A 17,921-nucleotide genomic window follows, 5' to 3' on the forward strand; every position below is an offset into this window, starting at 1 on the left:
TTGACACCCTACAAAGGCTTTGGGGTGTGCACCCTCAGACTTTTAGCACCACCCTTCTCCATTTTCAATGCCAAACAGCCCACAATCTCTAACTTAAAGGTAAAACATGGATTTTGGGGAAATGTCCTCTGGTCTCTTAAAAAGGGAGCACATTATTTTATGTCTTGGTATAACTTACAGCATGAACATATTCTCTCTAAGCTTACAGAGACTACTCACCAGTTGGCAAATGTGACAGCTTATGGTCTCCCAGAAATCCAGCAATCTCTGGATTCCTTAGCAAAAGTAATTCTAGACAACAGAATAGCCCTGAACTACTTGCTTGCCTCCAGTGGGTGGGGGTGTATGTGGTTTAGCAAACACATTTTGTTGCACGTATAAGAACTCTGGGCAGATAGAATTCTGCACTGCTCATATTTTGGAAAGGGCTAGTTGGATGCAAGAAATTCACAATAACTTTAGTGCTCCAAAATCTTCTTAATGGGAGTCCTGGCTTTTTCCTATACTGGCCCCTATTCTCATTCCACTACTGATCATACTTCTCTTGTGTGTGTTTGGTCCATGTTTACTAAATATTCTTGCCAGATTCCTTTCTTCTAGGGTCAAAGCCATCAACTTCAGATGACTGTATACCAACCCAAGGTCTCTAGTCCACTGAGCCTGGCATCAGCCAGGTTTTGAAGTTTGACCCCTCGACCTCGAACGGGACCCAGAGAGGCAAGGACAGCTCTACTCCACTTGCCAGAAGGAAGCAGTTTCAGAAGCAGAGACCTTCCTCCCTTTCACCAAAAGAGTTTGGTTCTGATTGTTTGAAGGGGGAATGATGGGGGGCGGGGCCCAAGCCAAGATCTTCCGCCCTTTGCCCCAAAGGGAATCTGACTCACAGGCCCCAGACCCTCATCTCCCTTTGAAAGCCTTAGCCTTACCTTTTAATCTTATTCAGATGTGTCCTAAGAGAATCTGGCTTCCTTTTGTCTATTGGCCCCAGAAAGGCCTTCTCTGGTCTCAAACCATTCCTTAACTCTCCCCTTATCTCCTTTTGAAAGTCCTAGCCCCACCTTGATTTTGTGCAGATGCCTTTCAAACTTCTGCCTTCCTGTTCCCTCCATTAGCTATTCCCATTGTCTATTCAATCTCTCAGACCTCCCCAACTAGAATTCTTAGCTAGACCTTTTTCCCAACCCCCTTCTCTGGCCACCCAAAGTTACTTTAGTATTTAAGATCCACCTTGGCCCTCATTCAGAAGCTGAGAATCTCAGGCCCACAAGGCTGAGAACTTCTCATGCCTGTTTGTCTTTATGGGCATCACCTGGCTCAGAATGCCCACCTGTCCTTACAGCGTCACCTGGCCTCTGTGATTTATCACTAACAAACTTTTCCTCTGGCTGAAGAAGATTTGAGTTGAATTAGGGTTAGGGTTAGGCCCGGTCCCCGCGATCTTGGAGATTTTGCAGCACCCCAAAAGTCCTAGACCTCTTCAATTTCAGAGTCAAATCCCAGTCATGGGTCTCATTTGACTAAATTTCAGAGTATCTATGTGATCACATTTGCCACCTCAAGTTAAGATTTCTAGTTCACCCTGTTGGATACCTCAGTTTCATTTATGTGTAGAAATCACAGGCCACGGGTTTTGTTGCTGGGTTCTTTCTTGGATTTTGTCTTCCATGTATTTTGGGACATCTCTACTGCTATTTTTCTTCCTACATGGTGGCTTCTCTATGGTATCTAGCTTAGTAGGCAGGTAAGTATAAAGGCATGTAGGCAGAGTTGGTGCTATATTTTCGGCAGCATTATGATGGTACATAGTGTATTTATGGCTTCCTGGGGCTGATCTGGAAGCTTAATCTCAATTCATAACATTCTTTCAATGAGAAGATACATTAAAAATTTATCCACCAGGTAGCACTAAATAGCTACTTGCTAGGAAGTTCTATATTCACCCTAATGTTTGGCATATGCCACACTGGGGCTGAAGTGCCTTGATCTTTATGGTTACCAGAGAATCAGTAACCTTATATCTCCCTCTCTATCTCTTTCTAGGGTGGTGGCCTTCATTACCAATCACAACTTGGTTCCTAGCCTATACCCATGAAATAATTCTACTATCTTGTGAATAGGTTATTAATTCACATCTGAGTCACATGACCTTGACATCATGGTGATGATTTCCCACAAAAGCAAGTATACATGCTGTAATGCTGAGTACCTCATTATTTACTCAGCATAGAAATAGGTGCATGATCAGAATTCAGTAACCACATAATAAATTAGGTAAACATTAACCAACCAACTCAAGACTGCCATTGTCTTAAGTCCTGGAAGTCTAGCTTGAGTCCCACCTTGAGCAAGCAAAGTAGTACAACAATACAGTGCTCCAGGGTATTTGAATCCCACTTCCATTGGGACTGGTGACTCATGGTATTGAGAGTTGAAACATGGGATCTAATAGAAACTGAACCTCAGGAAGGCTGATATTTGGTTGCTGGCAGGAACCTCCAAACGAAGCAATAGTAGGGCAGAGAGTGGTACGGCTAGTGTCCTTACACCCATTTCTCCTTGATTATAGTACAATTTCCCCCTACTATTGTACCTCCTCTAAGCCTCACTTCCAGTTACCAACCCCTGCTCCTGGTGGGGAGAGGTGCTACACAAACGTTTGGAAAACATTTATAAATTGGACACTGGCTGGACTGTTAGTACCATTTCAGGCAAGTTAAGGAATGAATGAATTTTTGTGTTTGCTGGCTGATCTGGGAACTGAATCATCAGATATATTATTTGTAGGAGAAAATGTGATCTCTAGTGCTTAGCACACAGCAGGCATTTAATAAACATCTATTGATTTATTTGTTCTTTGGCGCTCCAGGCCAAAGGGAAAACAGTGGGACCAAGAAACACCCTTACTTCCTATCACTATTGCAGCTGTGGCAACCATGTATCCTCTCCTCCTATGTACCCCACTGCAGCCACAAGATTGTTGTTCTCCTTCATTCTTGAAGAGCACCATGACATCAGGAAGATGATGCCATGACTTGCAAGTGAATTGGATTTAAGTGAGGGAGGGCTGTGCAAGGTCACCAGCCTCACTTTCTCTGGAGCCATGTGGGTCCAGTGGCAAGATATAGATCAGAACAACTAGAAAACATTTTTCACTCTGAGGAGTACCCATTTGAAACAGCCCAGGTCAATTTATTCATATGTTTGAGACCTAGGGCATTTGTAAGTCGGGTAGTCATAAATGAGAGGATGCCAGGTGAGAACAGTGGGGTGGACAGTCAGTGACTTCTGAGACCTGTTCTGGTTAACACGGTTATTCAAAAATTAAGACTCCTAACAAGAATGAGTTAGATAAGACATACATGTTCTTGGCAAACAGGGACAGGAGTCAGCTTTCAGTGATGTCACTTTCTTGGATTAAACTCTACTTGAAAGAGACACAAACAATAGAATTTAGAACTTCAAGGGAATTTTGGAAATCTAGTTAAATTCCACCATTTTTTAGATGAGGAAACTGAAGTCTAGAGAGGGGAAGTTACTTGCTTTTAGGAACTTTGGGTTTCTGGATGAAATATATCATCCAAAGATCTGAAACCAAGAATACGTTTCTGACATGGAATATCACTGAATCAGGGAAATTTGGGAATGAAGTCCTCCAACATGACGATGCCCAGACTATTTTTGTCTCGAAGCAAAAGGTTATTAAGAAAAGCAGCACATGTTGTAGGAAAGAAAAGTAGGCATTTTACTTAAACTAAACAGAATTTACTTGCGTACACCAGTGTTCATTTCTTTGCGTACTGGGGAATATTCCGAAATCTAAAAGTGAGAAAGATAAAGACATATAACTATACATGTACCCTGAAGAACGGGCCCCTAAAATTTAAGAATCTTACATAATGCCATGATGCTTTTGGTTAAAATAACTGCCTCTGGCTGACTATTGAACGGTAAACACATTTATGGGGGCTTGTGATCTACAATTTTAGGACTGGAGACCCACAGAATATCTTGAACCTGGAGTTACTCTCTGTTGCAGCCCAACGGGGTGCTGCTTTTTAAATTAATGTTGATACTATTGGTTTTTTAAATTACCACTTCCTCACTCTGCATTCCCACTCCTCAATACTATTTGTAATTTATTATACTCTTCCTGATATCCTCTCTCCTTTTCCTTGTTCCTCCTCACCCTTTCTCTATTCTCTCTCGATGATCTTTAATCATTTTTTCGTGTAGGCATATGTATGTGTATACACACACACTGCATACACATACACACACAAAGATACAACATACATGCACAAGTGCACACAACATGCAGCATGCAAACACGTGAATGTACATGACACACATGTGCACACACGTGCAAATTCATGCACAACACATGCCACTCACACGCACACAGTGCACATGCACACATGTGCACAACACACAGGACACAATGCACATGTAATGCGCACGCATGTGCAGACGCGCAAACGCACCTGCACAACACACATGCGCATGCATAAACATGACATACATGCACACATGCACATACACATGTACACACAAATGCACATACACACATGCGCATATGCATGTGCACAAGCATGCACACATGCATACGCATGCAGACATACACATGGTACACACATGTGCATCACACACAATCACAATGCACATGTACATATGCACATATGCTCATATACATAAAAGAAATACACTGATGGGGATGACAGAGTTATGGTTTTTGATTGCTGATTCATGGAGTGCCTCATTTATGAACATTTTTTGGTTGACCCACATGTTAGAACAGGAGATCCGTGTGCTACATACAGATGCTTAATATTTTTTAATTGAAGTGAATTCAGCATGAGTGGCCATACCAACCTCTCATCCTTCCCTCTAATCTTAGAGAAAGAAAAGAACTTTTTAATGGTACCATTTTAAAATAGATTTTATTTTCCAGGTCAAGAATTGCATTTTTACTTGTTTACAGTACTGAATAAGTGCAATGTTGTTCACTTCTCTCTCCCTCTGCACACATTCAAGTATTCAGAATGTCCAGATTTACACAGTAGCTTAAATGTTACTTTTGAACTGCTACACCTTGGCTAGGTTTTGAGTCCTTCAATTTTTTGAAAGCTGTGTGGAATGCTTTTTCTTTTGGTGTGTTTAGTTGACCTCTTCAAAGATGGGTCCAGAAGAAGCACCTCCAGATGGGGCTGCTCCACCCCCTGGGAACCCACTAGGCATGCCCCCTGAACTCTGATACAACTTAGTAATTATAGGGTTGCAGACCTTCTACAAATCTTTCTGCTGATCTTCAAAATCTTGGCAGCAATCTGGTTTGTTCAGATCTGTCATAGAGTCATCAACAGTTTCAATTCCAAGGGAAAGAGGAGTGGTATCCAAAACCAACAAGTTTTGCACATTCTTAGATTCATCTCCAGACAAGATGGCAGCCTGGACAGCTGTGCTATATAGGGAACAACCTCATCAGGATTGATACTGTTGTTGAGCTCCTTGCCATTGAATAAGTCCTGCAGAAACTTCTGGATTTGGGGGATCCAAGTGGAATTACCCACCAAGATGATGTCATGAATCTTATTTATCTAGCTTGGCATATCTTAGGGCCTTTTCCACAGGGTCCAGTGTACCATGGAAGAAGTCAGTATTCGGCCATTCAAAATGGGCCCAGGTGATAGAGGTGTAGAAGTCAATACCTTCATAGAGGGGGTCCATCTCAAAGCCTATGTGCTTTGCATATTTCACAAGTGGTACACAGATGGTAGACAGACCTTTTGTTTTCACTGATGTCCTTCTAGAGCTTTTGCTTGAACTCAGCAATGAAACGGTTAACCATGAGGTTGTCAAAGTCCTCCCACCCAAGTGGGTGTCCCCAGCTATGGTCTTGACTTAAAAGATGCAATTTTTTAATTAATGTTAAGGATAGAGACATTTCAGATACTACCTCCAATATCAAAGATCAACACATTTCTCTCAGTCCAATCTTTTTGTCCAAATAATAAGCAAAAGCAGCAATTGCCTCATTGATGATTCAGAGCACACTGAGGCCAGTGATGGTTCCAGCATCTTTGGTGTAATGACACTGGGAATCATTGAAATAGGCTGGTACCATAATGACAATATTTGTAATGATCTTCCCAAGTTAAACTACAGCAATTTCTTTCATCTTGGTCAAGACCCATAGAAGATACTTTTTTTTGGATAGAAACTTTTGGTTTCCCCCTTACACTCGGACCATAGGCCTGCCTGCATCATTCACCACTGTGAAAAGCCAATGCTTCATGTCTGATTATACAACTGCATCATCAGATCTGTGACCAATCAGACGTTTGGTATCAAAAACTGTTGGTAGGGTTGACTGCAATTTGATTCTTTGCACCATTACCGATTAAATGTTTTATGTTGGTGAAAGCAGTGTAGCTTGGGATGATGGTATTTCGTTAACAATTAGCAATGATCTCCCCTTTCCCATGATGGAAGACTCTCATGCAGGATAACTATGGATCCCTTTGATGTAGTTGCTGGGCATCAGGGGTTGTAGCTGACCACTGAGGAGCAAGAAGGGCTGTTGCTGTGCTAAGTAGCTGAACTTTTCTAAAGCTAACCTTACTACTCAGTGTCAGCTATTGGCTTTCTAAGGCTCCACCTGACTCAACAGGTACTTGGTTAGGGTGGGTAACAGCAGGATGTTGCTTTGTTATGGGTCTTCAAAAAGGCATCTATGAAATATAGCTTCTATCGTCAATGAGGTGGACCTGCAACTGCTCTTCTCCATTTCCATTCATACATTTGAGGCTGTATATTTTGCCTTTAGTGATCACCTTTAAGTTTTTCCTTTAACCTGGACTACATTACATATCTTCTAACTAGTTCTATATGTATGGGTAAATATACATATAGATTATATATATGCATGTAATATATATATACACACACACACATATATTTTTATATTCTTATAACCTGTATAAAAATTCTGGGAGAGGGAGGGAGGAGCAGCATATAGTATGACATGCTTGGCAGTCCCATTATGGGTCATTCTTTTCTTCCTTCCTAGTCCATTTGACCACACAACCAAGGATTTTATCAATCATCTGACTATATCTTTTTTTAAAAATTACTTTGTGTTGTGTGTGCAAGTCTTATCAATTACAGTAATAATAGCTAGCATTTATATAGAGCTTTAAGGTCTACAAAGCCTTTACAAATATTATCTAATTACATTATCACAATAACCCTGGGAAATAGGTGCTATTATTATCCCCATAATAAGGAAACTGAGGCAAACAAGTTAAGTGACTTGCCCAAGTTACACAGCTAGTAAGTGTCTGAGGCTGGATTTGGACTCAGATTTTCCTGACTCCAGGTCTAGAACTCTATCTATTGTGACACCTAGCTGCCTAGATGCTAAGCTAGGGCAAGGATTATTTTATATTTCTCTGGTTGTGCCTCTCCTTTCGCAAAATATAAGCTTAGTAGAAATAAATGCTTGTAGAACAGAACTAGCTCTAAGTAGGATTTTGAAAAAATCAGAAAATCTTGGGGGAGAAAACGAATCTATAAAATTCTCATATAACTAAGTAATTAGCCATCTACCCTCCTTCCTCCAGCCATGTCCTATTGACACAGCATCAGAACCTCGTAGATTGTTCTTAGGTTGATTTTCTATTTGGCAGGTAAACTTACCCAACCAGTCCTTCACTAGAAACTGAATTAAGCCACAGAGGCCTCCTTGTTTTCTGTCACTTTTCTATCCTGATCAGACTTTATTCAGATCTTACAACAACCAATATGCAGCAATGATAATATTTCTATACAATTTCAAAGTAACCGGTCCCCCAAAATTCCTTTATATCCTGGCTTTATGCCTCTTTTCTCCTTCTCCCTCTCTTTCCTTCTCCCTACTTTCTAACTTTTATAAATTTTTCCCTCCTCCCTTTTTTCCCCTTCCTGATTTCAATTCCCTCAAGTCATCCTATTTTACCCCCACTTTGTAGTCTTACAATTGGAAATATTAGAAGGGGATAAAAAAGAGGGAACAAAATATCCAAATCATTCTTACAAATTCTTTGGCTTGATTTGATTCTCCTCACTGAAAACCTTACAGGGTTTCCTTCATCACAGAATTATCAGTGGGAAGGACTTTAGATCTTCAAGAGAAAAAGAGAAATCTTTTCCCCAATGGTTCTTAGATTCCAGTAACTGCTAAGTTTCCTTTTTTTCAGCTTAGGTTTTCCAGAGTTTCAAGTGAAAAGTAAATGTTTTAGGAAGGAATCCAAAAATGAAGCATTGGGTCAAATTTATTTTATTAACTTTGAATGATTTCCTCTGAAAATCCTGCTGGCTGTATTTCTTTTCTTTCTTGTTCACTCAGAAAAGCAGTCTGTATTTATGGATTTGCCTTTTTAATGCTTCCAGTTAGAAGTCCCTGTTATTCCTCTAATGGTCTCCAAACATTCTTGATTATGTGCTCTAATCAGCACAGAATTTTTGGGCACAATATTTAGATTTACTTATTTATAAATTGTATATAAATACTAAAAATTATGCATGTGACAAAAGTTGCTGAAAATAGACATGAAAAAAGGATGAGATAAAAATGAGATAACATTTGACCCTAGAATCAATAAGGAGCTACTGGAGATTATAGACTAAGGAAGTAGTATGGTCAAACCTGTGCTTTAGGAAAATCACTTTGGTAGCTATGAGAAGATGGGTAGAAGAGAGATGAGATGAGGCAAGGAGACCAATTAGAAGGCTATTGCAATACTTCCGATGAGAAGTGATGGGGGCCTAAACTGTGATGGTGGCATTGCAAGTAGAGAGAAGGGGACGGATGTGACAGATGCAGAGGGAGGAATAAAAATTTTGACAACTGATTGTATATTTGGTATGAGGGAAAGTGAGGAGTCAAGGATAACATCAAGGTTTCAAGCCTTGATATACTGGTTCCCTCAACAGAATTGAAGACTTTGGAAAAGGATTGGATTTGAAAACGATAACAAGTTCTGTTTTGGACATGTTGAATTTAATATACTTTCAGGATATCAAATCTGAAATGTCTAACAGGTATTGATAATGTGGGAATGTATTTCAGGAGACGTATTAGGGCTGGCTATATAAAACTAAGTCATCTGCATAGAGATGATAATTAAATCCATGGGAGCCAATGAAGTCATCAAGAAAGAGTATATATAGAGAGGAGTTTCTGGGACAAAGCCTTGAGGAATACTCACAGTAAGGGGGTAGAATATGGATGACAATCCAGAAAAGGAAATTTAGAAATGGTTAAACAAGTGGGAGAACCAAGAAAATGTGTATCATGAGAATCCAGAGAGGTTATACAGGAGGAGAGCATGGTCACCAGTATCAAATATAGCAGAGTGTTCAAGAAGGATGAGGATTGAGAAAAGGTTATCAGATTTGGCAATTAAGAAATCATTGGTGTTGGGAGAACACTATTCTAGCAATATTACCATTCGGGCTAGGCTAATTTTTTCTTAAAAGGCATTTAAACTGTCCTGGAGGTTTCATTTGCCCAGGATGCTAAAGTCTCAGGCCACTGACATATCTTTCTGGTGCCTTAGGGACAAAAGCCAGGTCATAAATAGTCACCTGGCTCTTCTTTCAGGCTTCTGACCAACAGAATAACCACATAGGTGCAGGGAAGCTGCCCTCAATTGAAACAAGCCTGCATCCTTGCTAAATATCCTTTCCCTACTCTGAATGTCCTTCTCTTTCAATGGCTAAGTAAACCTCCTTTTCTTAACTGTAAGATGTTCCACAAGTGTCTTTATTTTATAGCAATCTCAGAATGAGGTACTAGGCTATCCTGGGTCAGGCCTGGCTTACTGCAATAGGTAACTTTGAAGAAAACCATTTCAGTTGAGGGAGGAGTCAAGGATAAAAAGGGGGTTATGAACCTGGGAGACTTGGAAGGGTGGTAAAACCCTCAAGAGAAATAGAAGTTCAGAAGAGAGATGGATTTGGTAAGATAATGTAATCACAACCTGCCTGCTCATTCTATGCTACTCATTCTTTCCCAGTGAAAAATGAAATATATATTAGGGAATGGGGAGAAGCCCTATTCACTAAGCTAGCCACTTCCACGGAGCACAGAATCTAACAACTGAGAGGCACCTGTGCTTCTTTAGGTGAGAAGGCAATGGGATTTGTGTGTTTGGAGTGGGGTGAGGATTTTGCCTGCAGAGCTACTGCAGGTGCCTGGGTCAAGTGAGGTAATTACAGTCCTGACGGGCCCATGTTCAGGGCTATATGGGAGTCCAGTGGTGGGAAGGGAGTCAAAATGAAGAAGAACTGAGGGAGTGATGTAGATAGGCTAGAGCCAAGACCAAGTTTGGCTACAGGCAGAGGAGAGTGGGATGCAACCCATCTTCCCTCCCTCTGAATGTTTGATCATATCATTCTTGGAGTCATTCCAGAACTCACCAGGGGCTCCAGTCCCCATTTTCAAGATGACTGCTCTAAACAAAGGTACCCTCTCATTCAGCTAATCTATCCTTCTCAAGTCACCATTTGGAATTCATTCACTCATTCAACAACTATTTACTAAGCATAAATAACAATGTGTTAAATGCTAGGTTGATTACAACCTATGCATATGACACAACTTGGAGAGAAGAGACCTACATGTGTGAGGGATTTATATAACAATACAAAGCATTACATAACTGACCACCAATAAAACTGGTACAATAATTTAGTTCATCTCTATTAAACATTTTAGCATTTATTAAGAGTCTACTATATTCATGACATAGTGTGAGGCCTCTGAATTCAGAAGAGGGTTACATCAACATGGGATTCAATGGTCATTGGAGGTTTCATGAAAGAAGTCACTCCTGAATTAAAATTTTGAAGGATGGATAAGATTTGCATAGTCAAAAAAGGGGGAAGGCATTTCAGGTGGGGTGGAGCAAAACAGTAGTGAAGACATAGAAGAAGATGGGTGGGATAGGGAAGAAGAGATGGTAAGCAGATGGGTCAGCCCAGAGTGGCCAGTTTATGTTGTGGAGCAGAGGGAGTTAAACATTGGAAAATCAAGTGGCCTTGGAATGTAGAGAGTCTTGACTATTACCGGAAGTCTGGACTTTTGTGAGCGATGAAAAGTGTATGAGTAAAGTGTATGATGAAAGCAATGTTTTAGAAAGATTAATCTGGCAATGGCATATAGGATAGATGGGGTGAGGGGAGGTATTAGTGGTATTTAGAGGCAAGGACATAATTTAGGAGGCAATTGCAATACACTAGGTATGAGCAAATGAATTACTATTGCCAATAGAAACTACATAGATTTACTGATTTGTAAATTATACCTGTACTAATAATTATGTACATTATATATAAAACTTATGCAAAAATAAATATTAAAAAAGGAGGAGATAAAGATGAAATATTTGATCCTAGAGAGAACAGGGAACCACAGAGTTTATTGAATAAGGGGAGTCAGACCTGAGATTTAGGGAAATCACTGTAGCAGTTATGTGGAGAATCGGTTGAAAAAGAGAAAGGTTTGAAGCAGGGAGACCAATTAGGAGACTATTGCAATGATGCAGTTAAGAAGTGATGATGGCCTGAACTAGGTTATAGTTATGTAACTAGAGAAAAGGGGTTCAAACGGGAGAGATGTGGAGATAGAATTGACAAGATTTGTCAACATATTGGATACATGAGGTGAGAATGATTAGTCAAGAATGACACTGAAGTTTGGAACCTGGGTGACAAAAAGAATGGTGGCACCCTCAATAGTAATGGGGAATTATCAACTAATTCCAATATTAAATAAATTATTTGGAATAATAGGCAAAGAAGGAGTCCTACCAAACTCCTTTTTTTTTTTTTTTGGCTAGGCAATTGGGGTTAAGTGACTTGCCCAGGGTCACACAGCTAGTAAGTATTAAGTATTTGGTCTGAGGTCAGATTTGAACTCAGGTCCTCCTGCCTTCAGGGCCCGTGCTCTATTCACTGCATCACGTAGCTGCCCCTGCAAGCGTTATTTCTAAAGGGGATGAGTAGAAGCCTTCCCAATAAGGTCAGGAGTGAAACAAAGATGGCCATTATCACCAATATTGTATTAGAAATGGTAGCTATAGTAATAAGAAAAAGAAATTTAAGGAATTAGAATAGGCAATGAAGAAAATAGTATCACTCTTTGCAGATGATATGATGGTACACTTAAAGAATTCTAAACAATCAACTAAAAAACTAATTGAAATGATTAACAACTTTAGCAAAGTTGTAGGATATCAAACCCACACAAATCATCAGCATTTCCATATATCACCAACAAAACCCGACAAGAAGAGACAGCAAGAGATAACCTATTTAAGATAACCATAGACAGCATCAAATAACCTGGGAGTGAACCTACCAAAATAAACCCAAAAACTATATGAACATAATTATAAAACACTTTTATACAAATAAAGTCAGATTTAAATAACTGTAGAAATATGAATTGTTCATGAGTGGGCAGAACCAATATAATAAAAATTTCAATTCTACATAAACTAATGTACTTACTCAATGCCATCCCAATTAAATTACCAAAAAATTATTTTATTGAGCTAGAAAAAAATAATAACAAAATTCATTTGGAAGAACAAAAGGTCAAGAATATCAAAAGAATTAATGAAAAAAAAGTTAAGGAAGTAGGATTAGCAGTACCAAATCTTAAACTATATTATCTGGTGCTGGTTAAGAAATAGAAAGGTGGATCAGTGGAACAGAGTAGACCACAATACACAGTACTAAATGGGCATAATAACCTTGTGTTTGACAAATGTAAAGATTTAAGCTTTTGGGATAAGAATACACTATGGTAAGAACTGCTTAGAAAACTGGAAAGCAGTCTGGCAGAAATTGGGCATAGATCAATATCTTATACCATTTACCAATATATGGTCAAAATGGATACATGACCTACATATATATCATAAGTAAATTAGAAGAACACACACACACACACACACACACACATATATACATATATACACATATATACATATATAAACTATATATAGTCACATGAAAAATGCTCTAACTCATTATTGATTAGAGAAATGCAAATTAAAACAACATTGAGATATTATCTTACGCTTATCAGAATGGCTAAAATGAAAGAAGGGAGAAATGACAAATATTGGAGGGGACGTGGAAAAATTGGGACACTAATGCACTACTGGTGCAACTGTGAACTGATCCAACCATTTTGGAGAGCAATCTGGAAGTATGACCAAAGAGTTATAAAACTGTGTATCCCTTTTGACTCAGCAATACCACTATTAGGTCTGTTTCCCAAGGTGATCAGGGAAAAGGGAAAAAGAATCGATAATGTTCCAAAACATTTATAGCAACTGTCTTGCTGATGACAAAGGACTGGAAATTGAAGGGATGCCCATCAATTGGAGAATGGCTAAATAAGCTGTGGTATATAATTGTGAAGGGATATTACTGTGTTGTAAAAAATGATGAACAGGCTGATTTTAGGAAAACAGGGAAAGACTTCCATGAAATAATGAAGAGTGAAAAGAGCAGACCAAGAGAATATTATATATAGTAACAGCAATATTGTTCAAAGAATAACTGTGAATGACGAAGTTATTCTGAATATTATAAATACTCAAATCAACCACAAAAAACCCATGAAAGAAGATGCTAAGAAAGAACAGATAATTAGAAACATGCATATTGTGGTTTTACCCTATTTATGGACATATGTATGTATGTATATTTGTATATCTGCATCAAAAGCTGGTCTTCTGCAGTGCAGGGTGGGGAGGGAAGGAGGGAGACAGACTGGAACTTAAGATGTAACAAATAAATAAATAAAATTAAATTTTTAAAAATTTGGGGTGGGGGAAGGGAGGGAGAGATGGTATAGCAATAGGGTTGCCAAAAAAAAAAAAAGAACTCATTGAAGCATTTTTAATGCACAAAAGGAAAGCCAAAAAGAAACACACAGGATAGCTTTGAAAATTACAAGTTGAATTATTATATACTTACAGAAAAAGCAAGCTGCAGGTAATAGAGACTCACAGTTTCATGTTTTTCTCTTCTACTTTGTATACAGAAATGCTCATTGTATTTGGTATTAAGTTCAGAATTTAAAAAAAAATTTAAGAATGCAAAAAAAATAGTAAGAGGGAATTTTGGAAGAGAAGTGGATTTGAATGGAAAGATAATGTAATAGGATGGAACTACAATTTATCACATCCCATCCATGCCTGCTTATCCTGGACAACTCAGTCTATCTAACCCAAAATCAAAACAGAGGAGGTGGGATCTCACTTGCTGGTAACTGCCCTGGGGTGTAAAGCCTGATCTCTAAGGGGCATCTGTCCCATCCATAAGGTAACATGGGGAACAAAAGCTATGTATGCAAGTGGCTGTGGAGAAGGGTATAAGTGCCCTGAGAAGCTGACCCTTGGTTCAAAGGAGGGCAGGTTGGGAGCTTGCACAGGAGAGGGAGAAGACAGAGTGAAAAATGTTTGAGGAATAAAGGCAGGTCTAGCTTTATTAGATGGGAAGCATGGGACGTGACATCTTCCCACTTTGTTATTACTTTATCTTACACTCCTTGGGATGAAGCTGTGGCCCCCAACAGGCCGCACTTTGGAGCCTCCTGACATGGTGAATAAAGAGTTGGCATTGGAGTTAGGAAAACCTAGGTTCAAGTCCTGCCCCTGATACAGACTGGCTATGTAAATCTAAGCAATCAATTAATCAACCCACAAACATTTATTAAACCTTTACAAAATGCCAGGCACTGTTCTGAGTACTGAAGACAAAAGAAAAAGCAGAAACAGTCCATGCCCTCATGGAGTTTAAATTATTATTATTATTTTTAAGGTATTCTTTAAAAAAATTTCTTTTAAAAAAACCTATATTTTGTTCACCCTCCCATTACATGTAAAAACAATTTTAATCTTTTTTTTTTTTAAAGTTTTGAGCTCTAAATTCTATCCCTCTGTCCCTTTCCTCCTGCTTCCCTACGACAGTAAGCAATCTGATATAGGTTATGCATGTGCAATCATGTAAAACACTTCAATATTAATCATTTTGTGCAAGAAGACTCAAAAAGAAAGGAAGGAAAGAAGGAAGAAAGAAAGAAAGAAAATGAAAGAAAGAAATAGTATGCTTCAGTTTATATTCAGACAACATCAGTTCTTTCTCTGGAGGCAGATAGCATTTTTCATCATGAGTTCTTTGGGATTGTCTTGGATCATTGTATTGCTGAGAATAACTAAGTCATTCACAGTTCTTCATCATACAATATTGCTGTTACTGTGTACAATGATACCCTGGTTCTGCTCATTTCACTTTGTATCAGTTCATGTAAGTCTTTCCAGATTTTTCTGAAATCATACAGCTTGTCATTTCTTATAGCACAATAATATTCCATTAAAATCATATACTACAACTTGCTCAGCCATTCCCTAATTGATGGGCATCCCTTCAATTTCCAATTCTTTGCCACCACAAAAAGAGCTGTTATAATTTTTTTTTATAAATATGTCATTTTCACGGGTATGTAAATGTAGAGCCTATATCAAATTGTGTGCCGTCTTGGGGAGGGTGGGGGGGAGGAAGGGGGAGAAAAAATTTCAACTCAAAAGCATATGGAAGTGAGTGTTGATAAATCAAAATAAATTAATAAAATTTTTTAAAAAATTAAAAAAAAATGTCCTTTTCCCTTTTTTTTTTGATAGAAGCTTAAATTCTAATGGGGAAAACAACATGTACATGCAAGATACATATAGAGCAGAAGGAATGTAACCTTAGAAGGAAAGGCATTGGCAGCTGAGGGGGACAAATCAGTTAATGTCTCAGTGCCCCCGGGCAATTCTCTAAGAATGTAATGTGTGAAGGTTAGAAGATAATGGTTAAAAGACCTGAAAAACACTATTTTCCATCTTGTAAGGGAATCATTATCTTCTATACTCCTTTATTTCTAGGGAAAGAGGTAACTTTGGGAGGAAATGGAGACAGCTTAGGAGATTTGGGATACTACGTTTAAAAAAAAAACTCCTCTCCTATATCCTGTTTCTAATATGATGACTCAGGGGAGAGTAAACATTTCCTGAAGTTGAGAAAGCAGAAACAATGATCAGGGAAAGGGGTGTGCCTTCACCAGATAGGCCTAAAAAAGGCATGTGTTTGCCAGCAAACACATTCCCTATTTCCACACCCATTCCTCAAGCTACATGCTTTACTTTTGTATCATTCATCTTTCAAGGCTACTCTTGCCATTTATTCTATCCTGATTTCAGCTATATAAAAATTTTGGGAAAGAGAGAGAGAGAGGAACACAGATCTAATTGTGGCCCGGGAAATGGGCACATCTGAGAAATTTTTTGTTTGTTTTAACTTGGGTATGCTTGGGTTAGCAGTAAGTGAGAGGGTTGGGAGAGGTAAGTTCTATTCTTCTCTCCTTCATGGGAAGGGGAAGCAGAAGGTGTAATTTTAGGAAGGAAAGATGAGGAGTTTGATTTTATTTTATTTCATTTCATTTTATTTATGTATTTATTCATTCATTTATTTATTTATTTATTATTTTATTAATTTATTTTGATTTATCAACAATCACTACTATACTCTTTTGAGTTGAAAATTTTTCCCCCCTTCCTCCCCCCTCAACCCTCCCCAAGAAGGCGCACAATCTGATAGAGGCTTTACATTTACATTCCTATTAAACATATTTTCACATTAGTGAAGTTGTAAGGAAGAGTTAGAACCAATAGGAGGAAAGATGAAACAAAACTCAACAGAAGGTAAAAGTAAGTGATAGCAATTCAACTTCCATAGTTCTTTCTTTGGATGTGGACAGCATTTTCCATCCCGAGGCCTCTGGAGATGTCTTAGATCCTTGTAATGCTGAGAAGTTCAGTTCAACAATCTTAGTCATCGCACAATGTGTCTGTTATTGTGAACAAAGTCCTCTTGGTTCTGCTCACTTCACTCAGCATCAGGAGGAGTTTGATTTTAAACATGTTGTGTTTGAGGTATTGCAGGACATCTAGGCAGAAAAGTCTAGTAGGCCAATTGATATACAGGACTGGAACTCAGAAAAAAGGTCAGAGCTGGAGACAGAATAGCCAGTTGGAAGGGAAAACTGAACCCATGGAAGTGAATGAGATCACTCATTATGTAAAGAGGTAAGACAGGAGGCCTAAGGCCTGGACACTGGGGAACTACCTAAATTTGGAGGGCAGGAGGATAAAGAAAAGCAAAGGAGCTAGAGAAGGAAGAATCTAAAGAGAAAGAGAGGCAGGATACGATAGTACCCTGGAATCAAAGAAAAAGAGAGTTTCAATGAGGAGGATTAGACAATTACATCAAATGCTATGGAGATGTAAAAAAAGACTAGGAATTGAGAAAGTACCATTGACTTAGTTATCAGACTCTTGGAGAAGGCCATTTCAGTAGGATGCCTGACATGGAAGCCCAAGTGCAAGAAGTAAATGGGTTGTCAAGAAGTGGCTGCAGTGAGTGAGTATAGATTCCTCTTTGGAGGAAGGGAGCAACTCTTTGGTAGTGAAAGGAAAGAGAATGAGAGCAAACATCTTAAGGGGGTAGGAAGAGAAAGGGAAAAGTCCAATCAGCTGCTAAGTCTTGTTGAATCTACCTCCTCCACATCTCTCACATCGATCCCTTTTCCACTTAAACCACCACCATTGTAGTCTAGGAATTCATCACTGGTCATCTGGGCTACTGCAGTAGGCTCCTAATTGCACTCCCTGCAACCAGTATCTTCCCTTTCTAACCATTCCTTATTATATAAACATCTATAACTAACACAATAATGGTCCTAATGCACATCAATCAACCAACCACTCATAAAGGACTTGTTGGGAGCTGTGCTAATAATTAGGTGCACAATACAAGACACT

At 38.9% G+C, this 17,921-nt stretch overlaps 1 protein-coding gene across 1 annotated transcript in view; it reads right to left on the bottom strand.

The window, feature by feature from the left end:
• Nucleotides 1–3,735: 3,735 nt before the first annotated feature.
• FAM186A (family with sequence similarity 186 member A) overlaps nt 3,736–17,921 on the bottom strand; it is a 79,492-nt gene continuing 65,306 nt past the window's right edge. Inside the window, exon 5 of the mRNA XM_020966038.2 lies at nt 3,736–3,816. Coding sequence (XP_020821697.2) covers nt 3,783–3,816 — 34 coding nt within the window. The 3' untranslated portion in view covers nt 3,736–3,782. The remainder of the gene's footprint in view (nt 3,817–17,921) is intronic.

This window comes from Phascolarctos cinereus, unplaced genomic scaffold (genome assembly GCF_003287225.1).
Source record: "Phascolarctos cinereus isolate Bilbo 61053 unplaced genomic scaffold, phaCin_HiC Scaffold_1;HRSCAF=81, whole genome shotgun sequence".
Lineage (NCBI taxonomy): Eukaryota > Metazoa > Chordata > Mammalia > Diprotodontia > Phascolarctidae > Phascolarctos > Phascolarctos cinereus.